Below are 19,243 nucleotides of genomic sequence, written 5' to 3'. Positions count from 1 at the left end.
CTGCTTCCCTGTCACAGAATCACAGAGTGTTCTGAGTTGGAGGGGACTCACAAGGATCAAAGTCCATCTCCTCTTCCTGCACAGGACACCCCAACAATCCCAACAATCCCAACAATCCCAACAATCCCAACAATCCCAACAATCCCAACAATCCCAACAATCCCACTGTGTGTCTGAAAGTGTGTCCAAATGCTCCTTGAGCTCTGAACAATGCTCCTTGAGCTCTGTTGATGGGCAAGGGCAAGGAGCAGTGGGTTCCTTGACTTCAGAGGGCTCTGATTTTTTAGTAGGGTGCAGCAAATAAAGTCCCTTTTTCTCCCTCCTCCCCCCCAAACAAACAGAACTCAAAACACAACTAAGGAGAACCAGCAGCCACAATGTAATTAATTAAGGATGCCAGGCTGAGAGGTTGAAGTGGGTATTTTTGAAATCTTTTCCCCAAATTGTTATTCAGGTCTTGCAACTGGGTATGCATGGGGATAAGTCTGATGAAGGATTCAGTTCTGAGTCATTTTGGTATCATTCATGTTTCCCTAACAGGAGAAAAATGTGAAATAGCCAAAAGATTGTCCTTTATTTCAAGATTAAAGTTTCAAAAGCTTAAGATTTGAACTTTACTTAAATCTTTTGAAGAGGCATGAAAAGCTATTATGTAATCATATCTTTCATTTCAGCTACAGTTGGAAACAATACTATCAACATAGCATAAAAATATTGTTTTTATCTTGTTTCTATTTGTATTGCAAGGGTAAGTATCTCACAGGACTCTTAAATGTGCAGGCTCAAGAAGTTTGTGATTATTCAAGATAAGCTTGAGAGAAGCCTATGAAAACCCTGCTATTTGTTTTGTGGAAATGCAGATCTCCTCATGTTTTTGAAGTGTAGCCATGTGAGACATGAGTAGAGAGTTCACTTAAAGTCTTTATTGTTTTTAAAGGTAATGATAGTTTCAGAGTATTTCTTGTATTTCCTTAAGAACTTTAAATGTCACCTCGAGGAGCTGGAAATAGGTGGGAACTAAAATGAATTAAAAATGAATAACAGGAAGGAAACTTGTTTGTACAAATTTTCTAGGAGAGGAACTGAGAAGAGAGGCAAAGGCCACAGAAGTGGAGATGTGGAGGATAATAACGAGGCAAAAGTTGCAGCAGACAGAAGGGGTCGTGAAGAGCCCTAAAATTAAAAATAAAAGAGAGGGGCTGAAGTAGCTAGATGGGAAATCAGAGCTCAGGAAAAAAAAATAAAAAGAATGTAAAAAAATATCTATTCTTAGAGGTTTCCTCAAATTGTTCATGCCCCATCCCTCTGCTTTATTTTCTCTTTGCAGCCTGTAGCAGGAGTCTCATAAAACTTCACTAAGATTATAATGCAATACCTTGGCACCAATTTCTCTTGTTTATGTGTCCATTAGTTCAAAGCCACAGACAGGCAATTTATTGGGTATGAAAAATGTCACCTATGGCACCTTCATTTGCATCTGAAAATTGATTTTTGTCACACTGGGATTTTAGGACAACCTTTTTTGGCAGCCAACATTGCCACAAAGCATAATAAAAATAATTATGTGCCCACAGAAGCAGGTGAGATTCACAGTAAGTTTTTAAGTCTCCCCAGAATTGCAGTTGGCAAGGCATTATTGATGAGTTTGGGGTCCTTCCTGAGCATTAAATAGTGACACCTAAACTTAAACCATAACTTGGGATTGCCAGCAAAGTGTACAACAACATAATGGGGCTTGATTATGTTCAGTCAAAGCTTTCAGCACGATGGCAGAATATTACTCATGTCAGCTGAACGATTGATGAACTAGATATTAAGTTTTTTTTTTTAAATTGATAATCACTGAGCTGTGCAAGGTTTTCTTAAGAAAGTACTTTTAAACACCTTTTGAGGATCATTTGAAACACGTCACCAGCTTAGCATTTTTGCTAAGTGTTAAGTTAATTCATTAATTTTCTGCTTTCTGATGTGTTTGGCTCTTGGAGTCTGCCAAGTTTTTGTCTCTTCACTGGTGAGATGGTTAACATACACGGGAAGATGTCATTTCCATTGTGATACTGAAAAAAATCCTATTAATTATCAGTGTTAAGTTGTTCAAACACTTTCATTAGTTATTTTGGCAAAACAATTCCCCAGGGTGAGATATATTTATACAGCAAATTCCTCTAAAGCTGAACCAACCATAAATGGATTATGCAAACTTGTTTCCTTTCTTGTAGATAAATTGTTTTACAGCAGTGTTCATTATGAGAAAGTTCTTTGCCCACTGTAGTACTTTATCAGCACAAAATAATCTACAGCTTCACTTTCCATGGTAAAAAGGCACCATTCTTTAATATGAATCCAGCTTTTAATCTTAGCCTTGGATGTTGGTCTTTTTATTTATTTTTTTCTGCCTTATTTAAAGCACAGGCAAAGGGTGGCAATTTATAAGCTGATATTCCTTAAAGCAACTGTCTGTATGCAGTTATGAAGGGAGCAGTGTACTCTTGGAAATGGATGAGAATGACCTGGTTGAGGTGTGTGTTAGAAATGGAGGCAGGTAGAAAAAGAAGTAATTTTTGGTGTTTAGGAAACGTGTACATTTTTATACAAACATGGGAAACATGCAGTGGAGAGATTTGGGATTACTGAAGAGTTTGTTTTTGCTAAAATAAAGATTTATACCTTTGTTTTCTAATCAAATTCATATTTAGTGTTTGAATGGCTCATTAATAACCCCTTGGCACTGGAGTGGGTTCCGAGGGAAGTGCCCGGAGTGTGACACAGCTCCTGGCTGCTTTCATGGAGTGCCTTTGCTGGGATTTATGAGACAGAGCATTAAACAGTAACCAAGAACTGCAGGGACATATTTCACACTCACTCAGGGCTGCCCTGACAAGCAGAAGGATTTGATCTTAATCATGGCTTAGTCATAGTCCACTCCAAACCAAGCCTGTTTTAAATCACGGGTGGTACAAATATTTTGCTCTGATGTCAGGCTTCAGCTGTCCTCTGGGACCCATTGGCATTTGTTCCTAGCAAAGATGCTGCCCCAAAAGGGAGCACCAGGAAAGTCAGTCACAGCCTCTCCTCAGCAGTGGAAGGAGAGGATAGCTTACAGGAGGTTTCTGTAAGCTATCACAAGTCTTGCTAAAAATCACACCCAATCCTTTTGTATTCCCTTGTAGGATTAGAATGCAGAAAAAACTCAGATATATTTTCTTCTATGCCGATGGTTTTACTGTCCTTGCAGCCTGAGTCTAAATATTTCTTGGGGGAAAAAAAACCCCAAACCCATCGTTTTCTAACTTTCTCTTCATTGTTTTAGCAGTATTTCCCCCTCCAGGGTTTGTTTGGTTCAGTCTTCAGGACTTTGGCTGTATTTCGAATGTAGGCTTTATAGTCTGTAGAAGTGGCCTGGATCTCAGTCTGAGTGTGCTCAGTAACATTGTTTTACCATATTTGGTTCTCTTCAACTGAAAGAGTCAGTCTCTGCCTGTAAAATCCTATATTGAGTTTCAAACCAGTGATTTTGATTTTATAAGTTGTTGCATCCGATAGAGAGGAAGAAGCATTGCTATCAGCGTAGAGACACTTAGGCAAATGTGAGAGATTCTTTTGCAAAGTTAAAAGAGTAAAAACGTGTGAGTTTCCAAGTCCTTCATACTGATAAAATCAGCAGAAAAATGATTCTATTGTATCTGTACATAATCTATGTTAAAATACCAGTGAATACTTTTTTCAGCCTTATTGAATGACACCAGGCTGTTACAAAAATACTTGTTCCTCTTTCTTTACTTGTTCAAAACTCTAGAAAAGAAAAATAATAATCTAATTGGGTCCCTGTGATTTTTTTTCTGACCTACCTGTGTTTTAATCTAGAAAGATATTATTCCTTGGACAGTGCTAATCAACAGAAGAGGTTCCACTGCATGGAATCATTTCAATCAATGGAATCGTTTCAATCCATAGCATGACTATTCCAAACCTCATTTCATCTTTTTAAAATTTCTTTTGGTTTTGTAATTTATGCCACTACTTCTCCAATTGACACAGGCATTGCTTCCCCTGTCAAGTCATTCAGATCACAGAGATAACCTTTTTGTTTTCATCTTGTGCTGTAAATGTAATAAATCAAATCCTTGCCAAAAGCAAGGTCTGAATTTTATATCATGAAATTTGCATTTCACGCTCTGTTGCTTATTCACAGAAACCCTCCAATCTGAAAAGACAAATAATACCACATGACTTGTGTAACTAATACAGACAAATGTTTCCAAGCAACTGCCTGAGCAATCTGAAGATCAAAAATTACTCATCTGAGAAACTTGCGTATAATGGGAGATAATGTATTTGTTCACAGATTTCAGGGTCTGTTAATGGACAGTTTGTAAACTGAGACAGGACCAAAAATGTATCAAATTATGAATGCTGCAATTTATTAACTTGCATTAGATGAGTTAAACAAAACAAAGCTATTTTAAGCTAAGGAACTGGTACTGTAATTTACTCCACTGTGTGATGGTCAGGCAAGAGCAACCAGAACCTCGAGCACTGACCTGAAGGGTTGGGTTTGGAGCAGAGCTCCCTTCAGACACCACGGGGAATGGTGTGAAGAAAGTTGAATAGCACAGAGCAGAATGAATTTTCTTCCATTCCTTGGAAGTTGTGCACTTTATTGTAGCAACATGCTGTGCATGATCTGACAGACACAATGGGTCTTTGGTCCCATTTTGAGGCAGAACGTTTGTACTTGGCATGTGCAATGAGAAGAGAAGTATTCATCTTACAGATTCATAAAGCCATTTAAATACTGTCCAGTGGAGATTCTTCTGGGGCTGGCTGCATGATGGATAATTATGAAGAGTGGAGACATTTTGCTGATTTAGCTCAAGCTGTGAGAATTCAGGTTTTTGATTCTGGAATTGTCTTGTTTAAATTCCAATATGCCAGTAAAGGCAGCAGACATCACAGGCTTGGCTTTAATGACTTCAGTTACTTTGGGAGCAAGAAAATGTGTATAGATAAAAATAGAGCTTTTCTGACAGAACTGAACAGATATGAAATATGAACAAAGAGATAAAGTGGAAATAAAGGGTGAATAATATTCTGTTTTGGTCAGAGCCCAGGTTTTTGAATGCATTTGAATCTATCACTGCTTTCTCAGAAACACACTGGATTAGAAATCAAGAGGCCTGTGAAGTGGAAGTGTTAAAATAACACGATTCACTGAAGGTCTCTGGAAGCAATTATTAGAACAATACTGAACCTGTGTCTCTCTGTCCCCTGTGGAGGCTTTGGCTGCTGGGCTGTCTGTCCCTGCTCAGTCACTCTACTGCAGTCAACAGGGAGCTATGGAGTGTTCCAACCCTGCTCTGACAGTTTGGAGACTATTATTTCTTTTTAATAATCTTGGATGCTGCTTCCCACTGTTCAGAAACACAGAGTAGGTAACATGTGGCCAGTGCTACAAAAACAAGTAGCAATGGAGTTGCCAAACGAATGCAGGGGAGTAAGTTTGGATCTGTCTTCTCTTGGCCAGCAAACTTTAATAAAACCTATTTATTTGGTGCTTGTGTAGGTGGGGACTGTTCTCATCCCACAGAGATGCTCAGTTAAAGGTCAGCAGGTGTGAAGTAAGGAATATAAATATTTCCATGCTCCTATGGCTGCAGGTTGTTAGGGCAAAATGCTCCCATCCAAACATATGAATTTTAATGATATACAGTGGAGAATTATGGGTGTCACATTTCATGTATTGTAAAGCTGTGCTCAACTTGAGTTTCAGCAGAAAAAACAACTTCAAACCATTGTAAACTATACTCCTGCCATTTTAGGCTCTTTTCCCTGAAGTATGTGGCAATTAATATTGTTAGCAGCTTGATGCTACAGCTCATGAATCATTGATCTGTTCCAGTACAACAATTAATTTGCCTCTGATTCCTGACAGGTACAATCTTTGAACTTCCTGAAGTAGACTTAATTGCCAGCATGTGATTAAGGAGAAATGTGAGAATCCACCAAGATCTCCAAGCCTATGTCTGGGTCCCATCCTGCATGCTTCACTTTTCTTTCAGAAATGTTCTGAGAAAAATGTTCTGAGCTTTGATTTCCCACCCTAAAACAGAGGCAGCAAAACCAAACTAATGTTGCTATTTTGAACTGGTGTATTTTACAGGATCCTTAGGACTTGATTCCAGAAGTCAAATTAGAGTTAATGACTGTGATTTCTTTACATATCTTGGTAGTAATACTTTTTAAAAAGTTGCTTTACTGCAGGTGAATTTTTAGGTTAGAACCTCACCTGTGTTCTCTCTTCTTCAGCAATACCATGTGGGGCTGAGACTGTCCAGACTAACGAAAGGTTTAGAATTAAGAGGCATTGTCCTGTGAATTTAATTAGGTACCTGTGGTGGGAACAAATAACACAGGGCATGTTTAGGTGGTGTATTTTCATCTCTGACAAACTCAACCTGAGTTCAGCACAAACCCCAGCGGGTGGTGATGAGAAGCTGCCCACAAGAACCTCCAGCCCCGTCTATTGTAGCACAGCACAGAGCTGAGCTGCTGCTGTCAGCCACGTACTGGCTGTTAATTTGTTTGTATTGAAGAGTAAAACTACAGCCCAAATTGTGAAGTGGATTAATACACTGCAATTTCAGCTTTTTGGACTCAGTTAATGCCTGTTAATTAATTTGTTCCGAGGAGCTGGGCCGAGTGCTGAAGTGGATTAATGCACTACCATGGCAGTGCTTTCCACCACATTCCAAACCCAGCCTGGTGACTGAGGAGCTTTGCTGTAGCCTGGATCTAAGTGGGCATTTTGTCTTCATCACAGACTAGTGCTTCATTTGTCAGCCTGGCAGCTCCTGTGCAGGCCAGCACAGGCAATGCAGCTCTGCAGAGCATCCTGCATGCAGGGTCTGACAGAACATATCCCATCTGGTTTATTGTGCAGACCTGTGGGCTAAACCAAGTGCATTCCTGCTTGGCAGTCTTAGGGAACATTATTTTTGCTGGTGGGTCAGTACAGCCCTGCTCTAATGGAAAGGAGGAGGGAAATGGTGCAGGTGTGTGACTGCAGCACTACATTGCATTTAAGAGTGCACCAGTTCTAATGGAAGCTACTGAAAGCCCCTCCCAGTTAAACTGTCCTTGAAAATAGAAACAGACTTCTCAGACTATTAATAAAAGGGGTCTTATTTTGTTTTCCAGCATGAGGTAATGGGCAATTTGCCCCTAAGTGGGTCTCCTGTATGTAATTAGTGCTGTGCAAAAAGCAGGATTCAACTGGATGTGCCCAGCTAATGGACACTCACAGTTCAGGTTGTCCAAATGTACGGGGGAGGGTTGTAGGACATACAGCCAGTGTCTGCATTGTGATTTTTTAGGTGTGTTTTGTGAAATCTCAGGCCAAAAGCTGAATTTCTCATTCCCTCCTGAGGATTTGATAGCATGGGAAAATAAGATGTTTTTCTGGACAGTCAGGATTAGTGATAGGTGGTGAGAGAAGGAAGAGATAATGTTTAATGTGTGTATCTGTCCAACATGTCATGAATTCTCATTTTAAATAGAGACCTGCTTTTATTTAAAGTGACAAATAATGATGTGGAAGGTTTGGAAACCCTGTGTCTGCTGGGAGCTTAACTGGGCTTCTCTGCCTGCTGTCCCACTTCAGGAATTGCTGCTTCCAATATGCACACTGAATTTAAAAAGCCACTGTTGCCATTTGACAGAATTTATGCATTTCTTGGATTGGCTTGGGGGTGGCTGTGCATTGGAAAAATGGCAGGGGAGGGGAGGACAAGGTCCTGGAAGTGTTATGGTGGGATTTCACAAGCTCCAGAGTGATCTATGGCATATACAAATCTATTTGCTGTAGTAATTTCATGCATGTTATGTCAGCTCCCGATGAGAAAGTCAGGGGTTAAAATATGGCATTATGAGGAATTGCTGTTACTTACCTTGTCTTAAAAGAGTTATTAAAAAAAAAGAAAGAAAGAAATGTAAATTTAAGATGGCTTCATTTTGGGTAAAGTTGTATCACCAATGTTCACGAGAAACAAATTCAAAATGAATGTTAAGGAATGAATATTTTTGAAAGAAAAATAGGACTTGTGGAATTACACTGAGAGCTGGAGCAAGAGAAAGTGAGTTGTTATTTGGGAATGCAGGAGGTGACAGTAAGAACAGAAGGATTGTGCAGAGTTTAGAAAAGAATTGCAAGGTAAATGATCAGTGTTTGGAATTAGAATTTACAAAGGCGTGGAGTGATAGGACAAGAAATAATGACTTTAAGGTGAAAGAAAGTAGATTTTGAAGGGATATTAGGAACAAATTCTTCCCTGTGAGGGTGGGGAGGCCCTGGCACAGGTTGCCCAGAGAAGCTGTGGCTGCCCCATCCCTGGAAGTGTCCAAGGCCAGGTTGGATGGGGCTTGGAGCAACCTGGGCTGGTGGAAGGTGTCCCTGCCCATGGCAGGGGGTGGCACTGGAGGGGCTTTGAGGTCCCTTCCAACCCAAAGCATTCTACGGTTCTATGGGATGAGGGGCTGTTTAGTTGAGGGAATGAAGATGATGAAGGAATTGAGGGATAACAAGGAATACATGGCAATAGTGCTTTTAGAGAATAGCTGGGGAGCAGGACTGAGAAGGCTTTAGTTGTACAAACTTGGAGCTTGTAGGAGGTAGGAAGCAGAGGGTTTATGCATCCACACAGACACAGCACTGGCACTGCAGCTGCCAGATCTATTAAACAGCATACATGACTTTATCAGACTTATATTGCTTTAGGGTATCATGGAATTGCCTTTGTGCAGCACTGTTAGAATGCAGTGAATTCTGCAGCACTTGAATCCAGAACACGGCTATAAAATGTGTTGGTTTTCTGCTGTATACTTACAGCTGCCTGCCCTGCAGCAAGACACACAAAGCTGGCTTTCCAAGGTAAAACAACTTCTTCTGTGAATAGCATTTCTTTTACATAAGAAATAAATTTGCTTTATTAGAAATTGCCCTTATATCCCAGAAGTGAAACAATGAACAGCTTGTTCCTTGCTCCTTGTGTTATTCCACATTTGGAGTTGTCAGTTGTGTGCTCCTGACCTGTAGATTTTGTGGCTCTTTTAGAGGTATTGCCCCAGCAAAAGGGTTCATCTTTGATTCATTTAACATGCCCTAGAACTGAGAGGTGTGTTCTATGAGTAATGGTTCCTGCTGCTGGGGAGCGACTGGGCCATTCATTCAGGTGTTCTCCCTCCTTGCTGGGGGTGAAGGGAAGCTCTTGCCTTTTGAGTTCCTCCAATATAAGTGGAGAAAGGAGTCCACTCAGTGGACTCAGCAGGAATATTGAGAGTAAGAAGTTAAGGCCTTGTGTCCATGCTGTGAGATGTATTTTCCACGTGGCCTTGGTTAAAGCTCGAAAGGATCAGGTTTTTGAAATATTTGAATTGCTCCAGAACTCCACTGTGTGTCCAGTGCTGTTTTCAGTAGCAGGTTGGTATGGAACCCAATGGCAGATGCTGTCATTAAAAGAGAAAAAACTCCCAAAACCACAAAGTCAAACCCTCCTGTTTTCCATGTAAATTTTTATTGCAGGACAGTTTTCGTAAGGCTTGTATGCCTTGGCAGTTGCATCAGCAAGTGCTTTCCTTATTTAAATTACATTTCCTTCAGGATCTGAAGGTTTTGGGACATCTTGAAGAATTTTGCATTTCTCCTGGCATGCTGTAAAAGCAGCCTGGTTTTGTTTGCTTCGCAACAAATGTAAGCACAGGAGAGATGGAGACAAGGGTATTTTTACCAGTGATAAGTGCTGTGTTGTTAGTTTATCCTGGTGAAGACAGAGGCATAAGGTCAGCAATTGTCTTTCTCCTTAAGCCTGTATTTCACTGAGTTTGACAGATGAGGCAGTCAGAGCATATTTGGTTGGTTGTGTATAAGGGACACCTCATTATATTTAATGAGCAGTGTGGAACCAATACGAGATTTCCTGTAAGAGGGGGTGACTCACATATGATTCAAAATGAAAATAACACTCTAAAGGATGACAAGAATAGTCTGAAATGTTAATTTAAAAAAGGGAAAGGCTCTTGGTCATGTGTTATTCTCAGTACAGGTAACTCCCATGGTTAATGTGTACAAAAGCAAAGTTAATGGCACTTTGTTACCATCTTAGAAAAACTTTTCCCTGACACAGAATAAGGCAGATGGGAAGATAAATGAAACTTATACTTAAATAGAAACAGGACTTTTCCATCACAAAAAGATACTGCTGAAGTTCAGGGCAATAATTGGATGAATCATTTCACAAAGCAAGAGTTCAGATGTGTCTCCACGACAGTTTCTGTCACCTATGTATAAAAAATACCCTAGAATATATTAGCATTAAAATACTTCTGATTTACACATGACCAAATGATTTGAACAGGAATAAATTTTTTTCCTAAAAAAAGATAACAGGAACCTCCATCCTATAAAAATGCATCTGGCACAGGGAGATGAAGGGCACCTGAGCAATGCTGGGCTCTGAGATCCCCAAGGGGCTGTGCAGTTAATGGATGGATCAGTGGGGCACTGTAAGGCTGGGCCTCTCTATTTATGCACCAATTATAATTGTAGAAACACCCAGTGTAATTAAATCAAGTTCCACCAGCAATTTCCATTACCCAGATGTTGTATCTGATTGTGCTTCATAAGCTTGGAAACTTATATTCTCTGAAACACCTAATCCCCCTCAGCAAGCTGGATTTGCACTGGATTTGTTCCTCTCAAGTATACAAAGTGATTCTTAAGGTGACATTTGCAGGCTTTGAGGACAGTATACTTTTGAGCAGATGTTTGTGTGAATGCCATTGACCTTTAAAGTCCTTCAATTTATTCACTGAGTTAATTATTTGTTAGACAGTTGTTCATTAACTCATGAATAAAGTTCCAGCATCTTCCTTAGATTTTCGTATTAGTACCAACATGAGAGAATAGTTTTCTGTTTTGGCACATGTTTTAGAAATAATTTATTATTAATACTACTGATAATAACAACATTCTGGTGATAGAAATAACAAACATAAAGGAACTAATTATTACAGCACACTCTGAAATTTCAGTTGAGAATTGTATAAAATGACTTCTTAAGTTGGTCTGCGTGCAGCTTTAATTGATCAGTATTATGTGGAGATGTTATTTTCTGGAAAGACTGATACATCTCTCATTAAACATCCTATTTCAACGAGCATCCAATTATTTTTACTTTTTGTATTTAGGACTGACCCCATTTCATACCATCAACCTTAGTCTATAAAACCAACTGAATGGCAGGAAACTCCAGGTTTTTCTGGTGCCCATGGTGGATTACTGATTGCCACTCCAGTGGTGCTTCCAACCCTCACTGTGGCAAATCAATATGAGTATTCAGCCACCTCATTCCCATGACAAGTTCTAATGAAATTTTCTTTGTCAAGAGTAATGGTTCCTGCTGCTGGAGAGTGACTGGGCCATTTATTCAAATATTCAAGTATTTGGACACTCCCAAGAACCCCTGGTGAAAAGAAAGAAAAACAAAAGGAAGAGCAGAGTTCTGAAGGGATGCAGGGAAATTACAACTTGCATAGGATTGGAGTTGGGGCAGACTGGCATCTCTCAATAAAAATCTAAACTAAATACTGGAAAAATGAGGAGGCTGTTTGTAGTAAAAAGGGAGTCAGGTTTTCCTGCCAGTGAATCAGCACATTGGGTGCTGAACGGTTGTTGTGCCGATTCCATGCCTAGAAAGGGAAATGAATGAAGTAAAAAATAGGGTGTAAAAGCTGATTCTGAAATGGTGGACAGTGAAATATTAGTTCTGATCAGGTGACCCACTGACCATGAGAAGGGCTCTGGAAATATGGTGATCACAGGTGTGATATTGTAGTTAAATAGTAAAAGTAAAGAAGCTGACAGGATTTCTCTCCCACCATTTTGGCTTAAAATACCCCAAAACAGTCAGAAAGATTAATTTTTTTTTTTTGGTAAATTTTCTTAGGTTAGTGTGTATTTATTATAATAATTTTAAATTTTGCTTGTGGATGGGTGTTTCTGGACACACACCTCATGTTTCTGTCTACAAAGCAGAAGGTGTGGAAGAAGCAGATGGTGACTGTGGCCATCCTCTCTCTGTTTTATATACTGAACTGAGGATCGAACCATCAGTTGCAGCTGCTTGGCATTAAGCAAAATGTTTTTTCTTCTCCCCTGTTCTTTACAAACAGGGAAATCATTATGAGACCACAAACAACAGTGAATTATTGAAAGTGTTGGTGAAGTGCTCTTGACCTTTTCTTCTCCTCTGTTTACCTGCTTTCCACAGTGATGCTTTTGGCTACTCATTTAATCAGTCATTGCTGTTAGACACTGGGGGATGATAAGACAGAGAGAAATCATCATGAAAAATCACTGTTTAAAAAAAACACAGAGAGATTTGAAGAATAAACAGTGTGAAACACACTCAGAGAAGAAGCACTCACGTTTCTCTGCCCAATCTGCATAAGCTTTTTTCTCCATGTAACAGACTAATTGTGCTTAGAAACAAAAATAAACAAGCAAACAATTCTATTTACTTTTTCCCCCCCCCCTGTTCCAAAGTCCTGCTTGGAAATCTGGACTTGAAGGCCTTAAGTCTTACCACCTTTCTGCTTTCCTTTAGAACTTCACTTCTTTATATTAATGACTTCAGTGTTGATTCATTGGATATAAATAGGGCTTTTCTTACATTTGTGGACCTTTGGAAAAGTGCAAGGATAACCTGCCATGGGAAAGGGATGAACTAATTGCTTAGGGGTCTATGACTACCAAAACTGGGAGATCTATTGAACAATCTGAAAATTCCCTTTTCCTCCTCAAACCAGCATAGGAAGAAACATGAAACAAAGTCATGGTGGATGGGGCTCAGAGCAGAGTGATCTGGTTGGATATGTCTTAAGCTCTGCCAGGGGAGGTTTAGGTTGGATATTAGGAAGAAATTCTTTACAGAGAGGATAATCAGGCATTGGAATGGGCTGCCCAGGGAGGGGGTGGATTCTCCATCCCTGGAGGTGTTTAAGATGAGACTGGATGTGGCATCAGTGCCATGGGCTGGGAACCACAGCGGGGTTGGATCAAGGGTTGGACTTGATGATCTCAGTGGTCCTTTCCAACCTGGCTGATTCTGTGGTTCTGTGATTCCATGTCCCTGCTTATTGCAGAGAGTTTGGGCTGGGTGATCTTAAAAGGCCTCTTCCAACCCAAACCACGATCCAAAGCTATGTAAATGTGAATGGCTGCCTCATGTGCAACGAGCACGTGCCTGGGAATTCTCCCTGACACCTTCATGAGCTGAAGGACAACCATGAAGGTGGGAGTGAAAGCTGGGAGCAGCTGAGCCTTGCTGCTGCTGAGCTGCAGAACTGGTATCTCCTTGTGGATGTGCTGATAGTCCCCATTCCTGTCCTCAGAAGTGTCCCAGGCACATGCCAGCCAATCTGTCTGCTGTGTTTACAGTGTAAGTGATTTTGAAAGCTCACTGCTCTGGGCATTTGCCTTTGGAACAGAATTCAGCTCTTTCCTTTTTAGTTGACACTTCAAATGTTTTTATCTTGAACTTTCTCATGAATTTTTATTAAGGAAAATTCTTTTGGGAGAGGAGTTGAAAGACAAAAATAGGGACCCGAGTGGCCTTCAGACTGAAAGATTAGAGAGAAGTGGCAAAGCCTTTGGGAGAGATGGGAAATCTGTCAGGGGGAGCCTCAAAAAGTTATGAAAATTGGCAACCTTGCGAGAAGGGATTCTCTGTGTGGTTCCCACTGCTCTTTGACTTTATCATGACTAAAGCAAATGGGTGAAAACTTGAGTTTCCTTTGCTGCTGTTTGTTGTCAAATTTGAGAAGTGATGCTACAGCTGGTGGAGGTAGAGCAGAGTTTTGATGATGGGAGACTTGTTAGATGGGAGGCACCGACACAGAGAGCAGCAGGAGCAGCCTGTGCAGATCTTGGCTGATGGATCCAATTTGTGCCACCAAGAAAACTCATCCAGCTTTGAAGTTTTATAAAAATACAGCCTAGGGATGGTGCTTTTGTTATGTAATGAAGTATCAGCTATTAAAACAACAACGTGGATTACAGAACTGACTGAGAAACTTCAGTTTTGGGAGTTTGTTCATTAAAAGAGCAAAGTGTTACCTGTAGGATGTAACAGCCTTATTGGAATTAGACATTTAATTCAACTTGTAATTTTTTGGGGGTAAAATTGTCGAAACAACCTGAATGAATAGTAGTGATCAAAATCTTTTTCAGTTCCACAGTTCCCAATACACTACAAATGTGTACTTTTGTTGCTTTTGTTGGGGTTTTGTTTGTTTGGTTTGGTTAGTTTGGGGCTTATTGTTGTTTGTTTGTTTGTTTGTTTTGTGTGGGTTTCTTTGTGTTCTTTTTAGTTTTTTTTTCTTCCTAAAAAGGGGCCTAGATCAAGTGAAGAGCTCTGGGAGATGGGGAGAGGCTGGTTTTGACCTTGGTAGTGACTGTGCTTGGAGAAGAGAGTTGCAGAGACTGTAGGAGGAAGCAAAAGAAAAAGAGGGTGGAGCTGGGAAGTTGCAGCTCCTGCAGGGAGAGCACTGAGAGGATCAGAGAGCAGAAGGGCAGAGGAAGCAAAGGTGTGATGGACAAAGTTTTCCAGGGGCCAGAGGCTGCTGTGAAGAGTTCACTGTGGCTCATAAAAGTGCTGAGTTGCCTGAAGCTCAGCTAGAAATAAATACTCCAGGAAATGCAGCAGGAAAAGCAATGCCTGTGTTTAAAAAGCTTCCACTTTTGTTCTTTCTGATGATACAGTGTGAAATTTTCTCTAAGGAGAAGAAAACCCCAACACAAAGCACCCTACACCAATTAACCTGCTGGCTGATATTTTAAGTTACACCTGGGGTTTTGGAGTCTATTTTGAAGTTACAAGCTTTTGGTGTTTATTTAGAGTTCATTTGCTGACAGTGTCTGCAAATTCAGTGTCAGTTCTGTTTGATTGAAAGCCTGGACTGGGAAGCAAGTGAGTAGAGATGCAATTTAGGACATGAAAATTATGTAAAGACATTTGAAGTGTGGCTTTTTACTTGTGGCTTTAGTATTTGAGGTAAGCCAGACCTTGCTTAAGATTTATGATTTCAGCAGGCATCAGGTTAGGATGGTAACACACTTTCTTAGCTTTGTAATTTGCCTACATGAAAAGAAAATGAATATGGGCTGTCTGCTGTCGCTGTAATAAGTACAGTAACCTGACAGATTTAAATACCTGGTTTGATATGTTATCACTAATTGCTGGGGAAACATGTAACACAGACCTTAGAATGTGGTGGTTCATGTTGATTGTACCTAAAGATGCAGTGGATGGCAATAATGACTGAATAGTGGATTGGAAGTTTTTGTAATTGCTCTTTTTCTTTTCTTTTAGGAAATCCTAAAACTAGAAGGCAACGCTGGAATTCCAAGACAAAAAAGGGCTATTTTGGCAACTCCAATATTAATTCCTGAAAATCAAAGACCACCATTCCCCAGACAAGTTGGCAAGGTAAGTCAACCTAGACCTGGATAGAATTCTGTTATTAAGTAGTTGAGCTCTTTCTCTTAAGGCTTTGCAGTGCCTGTCACATTGATGGTAATATTCCACCAGCATTTGGAAATATCAAAGTGAATCAGGAAGATTGTTTTTCTGTCTGTGTTGTGTAGACAAATGGCAATGGCTTGTGCAGACAGCTGGCCATAGTTTGTGCTCATGGCAGGATTTCATGGAAAGGGCTTTAATCAGAGGGGTGGTTTTAATGCAGCTGCTCTCTTCAGGAGAGTTTGCTGCCCACCTGTGTGTCTGGGTGCTGGGCTGGGGCTGAGATCTTGGCCAGGAATGTTCTGAAGAATATCCCACTGCATAGTATGGAATATCTTGTTTCCATCTCAACTCCTGGAAGGAAATCGTAAGGTATTCCATGTAAAAGCAGTTTTTTTGTTTGTTCTTTACATTGGTTCATTGAGTTAATTTCTCATGGCCAAAGGCAAAATACATATCAGTAGATGTTTCAATATATATTAGTAGATGTTTCCATTTTTATTTTTGGTTGTTTGTAGAGGTCTGAGAAACAAGTGGAAAGTATTTTTTCTTGTGTCTGCGGGTGATCAGAGAGATGAGGGTCTTAACAGCCACTTTTCCAGAACTTCAGATATACAAAATAATAAAAAATAAACCACCAGTAGTTGTTCAAATGGCCATGAAGGCATGAGAGGTTATAATTACATGGATATAGTTTTCATGTTGGCAGTTTTGACACGGGGACTGCTCTGCCTCCCTCAGACTTTAGTTGGTGTGTTAATGCCCTGGTGGCACACACAGATGTGGAGTTTGTTCCTAACTCCCATTGTGTGATTGCTGGAGCCAAATACACAGCTCAAGGGCACGATTTTACTCTACAATTGATCCCATTTAGTGATGCAATCATGTAATTAAGCCAACAGGCACCTAATCAGTTACTTAAATAATTAGGAAAATTTGTTTCCTTATCAGTAAAAAGAAAGAATAATCTATGAGGATTTCATTTTTCTCCCCTCTCTCCACCAATAATTTATACTGGTTTCATAAATTTCTGTAAGTTTTTTATTTTTTAACATTTTTCTAAACTTTCCAAAGCTATTTCTGAACAGTGAAGGCCTCCCTCCACATTTCAATCTTTGAGAATCAATGATCAATAACTATCGTTGTGATAAATAGTTAATTTTTAAGACTTGTTCAATTTTAAAGCTGCCAGAGAATAGAAAAGGTTACTTATACTCAGCCCTCTTCCACCCTTTCTGCTCATGAACACTGAATATTTGGATCTCAGGCAGCCAGAGTTGCTTTGTAGAAATGCCTTCACTGTTTTTATTGGAAGTTTGGGATGATGGTTGTGGTGACTGAGGCTCCTGAAGCACAAATGAGACCAATCAGATCCTGAAATGTTTTCCTCACCTCCTGTCAGCCTGATCTGTTGCCGTTCCTGAAGTGCTACTGGGGGATCACAACACGATGTGCAAACACAGGAGTGGAAGAGCATCTGTCAGGCTGTTTTTCAAAGGCCCTGAGAAAACCTGTCCTCCACTGATGTTTAAATTATAGGAGCTGCAAATGATCAGCACCCTGAAACACTTTGAGCTGTCATAATTTTTATGATTCTTTACAGGATTCTTTTTTTTTCCAACATAGTTCTAATTTAGGGATCAAGCTGAGTATTTTGGCTGCGGTTACTGCAAGTAGAAAAATAGATTGTAAACGTGTCATGCGAGACAAAAAGTTTAGAGGTGTTTGAAATAATGGAATTTTAGGTTGAACTGCAGTAATTTGCAACTGAATGCTGAACAAAGTATAAATAAAGAGCTTTGGAGCCTCAGACACACTGATGGGAGGGAAGAGTTTGTTGTTCCCCAGCTAGGAAATTCCATTGGAGTCAATGCAAAAATGACCTTAAAATAAAATAAAAGCAATTCTTTTATTCTTTTTTTGACTTGTCACGGATCTTCTAAGATAGGCTGTGAACTCTTCCTGAGTAGAATGAATGCTCCTATTAACCCAGATCACTTGTTTCATGGACTTGTTTCATGGATCCTGCACAAAGTGTACAAAAAGTTGATCATCTGTCTCACCTAAATTTAGGTGTTTGTTGTGAAGTTTATGTAGCTTCATGGATTTGAAAAAAACCCCCACATTTATTTGCCCACTTCTGTAAGGCATGAGGAACACATTTCCTCTTCTAAAACATTTTGGGACCTCCACAGGGCACCGCTGATGCATCACAGGCTGATGAGCTGCAGCTTCTGCTGGGGATGGATTTCTCTTGAGCTTCAGCTTTGCCACCTCTGGTCTGTTGTGATCCCTGCAGAGGGACACTGCAGATGGATTCAGGAGCTGTGCTTTCTTTAGTGTTTTGGGGAAGAGATAAAACACTCAGAGAATGGATAATTTGTGCATTATAATAGAATTTCAAAAATGAGAAGGAATGTGAAGTTTTCCTGTCTCAATGAACTGTATTTCAGACAGGACTCGTTCTGTTTGGATGTTCACAGAGCAGTTAAGTTTCCACTGTGTTATTTTCCCTTTCTTTTGCCTGTTTTAGGGAATTACCAGTGCATTTTGTGCATCTGTCCTGACTGTCTCCTGCTTTCCACCCCATGCTATGTTGGCTGGAAATGCACAAGGTTGTTTGGAAGAGATTGCAGCAGCCAATAATTGAAATTCTTTTTAGCACTTAGTTGGGAGCAAGGCAGATGTGCAGAAACAGGAGAGAGGGGAGAGGACAATTAATTTTTATTTCACAATTCAGAAAAAAAATACCACACACACTCAAAAAAAGGGATTTTAGAGCACATCATTCATTTGGTTATATGTATCAGGAAGGAGATACTGCACTGGACAAGTGGAAACATTGCTTTGTTTAAATTAATTACAAAAATTTGAATTAGCATTTAGCTTAACAAGGAAATACATGTGTAGAGGCTGTTCTCTGTGCTGTTCCTGCCTTTCCAGCAAACCCACTCAGGAATTGGATTATTGCCTTGCTATTTGCACACCCTTCATTAGGGGATCTCTTAATTAAATAACTATCATAGGCATGCTGTGTTTGGAGGTGGAAAAAATCTCACCTTTTAGCAGAATTCAAGATTTTGCATATCATCCTTCATGCCTGAGGGAAAATAGTGAGATTAAAATATTTTCCTACAATCCTGGTAATATGGGCCTTTGTGACCAGATGGCCCAGGCTACAACTCTCGACTGTTATGGATGTGTTTTGTTGAGCTCTTGCTGATATAGCACAGGGATCTGATATTCAATTTTCAGTCTCTCTCCATATGTTACTTTTCTGGTTATGTGTCCACATCAAGCCAAATGAAATACAAAGCAGTGGGATGCAGGATTAGCTTGTGACTGCAGTGACAGGTTCTTCACCACCAGGCTGTGGAAGTGTTTTCTTGAGAGTGGTGGTTCTGTGCATCCACTTGAGGACAATCTCATCACCTTTAACTGTGGTGATGAACTGGATGATGGCACTTTGGAAGTTTAATCCTCACACTAAAGCAGAGATCAAGGAGCAGGAAGGTGACTGTGAAGGTGGCCAAAAAGTTCCAGCCCTTTTTCCACACATTAGGAGAGAAGGACACCTGCGAAGTGAGACCGTCCTTCTACGGGCTCAAAGGATTTGCTCTCATGCTGCTGATGGACATGTGATGACTCAAGGATTCTATTCTTTAATT

At 40.1% G+C, this 19,243-nt stretch overlaps 1 protein-coding gene across 3 annotated transcripts in view; it reads left to right on the top strand.

The window, feature by feature from the left end:
• Nucleotides 1-19,243, top strand: part of CDH13 (cadherin 13) — a 446,130-nt gene that overhangs the window by 167,970 nt on the left and 258,917 nt on the right. For all 3 annotated transcript variants that reach the window (XM_051801744.1, XM_051801745.1, XM_051801743.1), the window contains one exon: nt 15,426-15,542. In XM_051801744.1, coding sequence (XP_051657704.1) covers nt 15,426-15,542 — 117 coding nt within the window. The remainder of the gene's footprint in view (nt 1-15,425; nt 15,543-19,243) is intronic.

This window comes from Manacus candei, unplaced genomic scaffold, assembly GCF_025592945.1.
Source record: "Manacus candei isolate 608988 ecotype Guabito, Panama unplaced genomic scaffold, ASM2559294v1 h1tg000053l, whole genome shotgun sequence".
Classification (NCBI taxonomy): Eukaryota; Metazoa; Chordata; class Aves; order Passeriformes; family Pipridae; genus Manacus; species Manacus candei.
The sequence above is the reverse complement of the archived record's forward strand: the minus strand, read 5'-3'. Positions and strand labels throughout refer to the sequence as shown.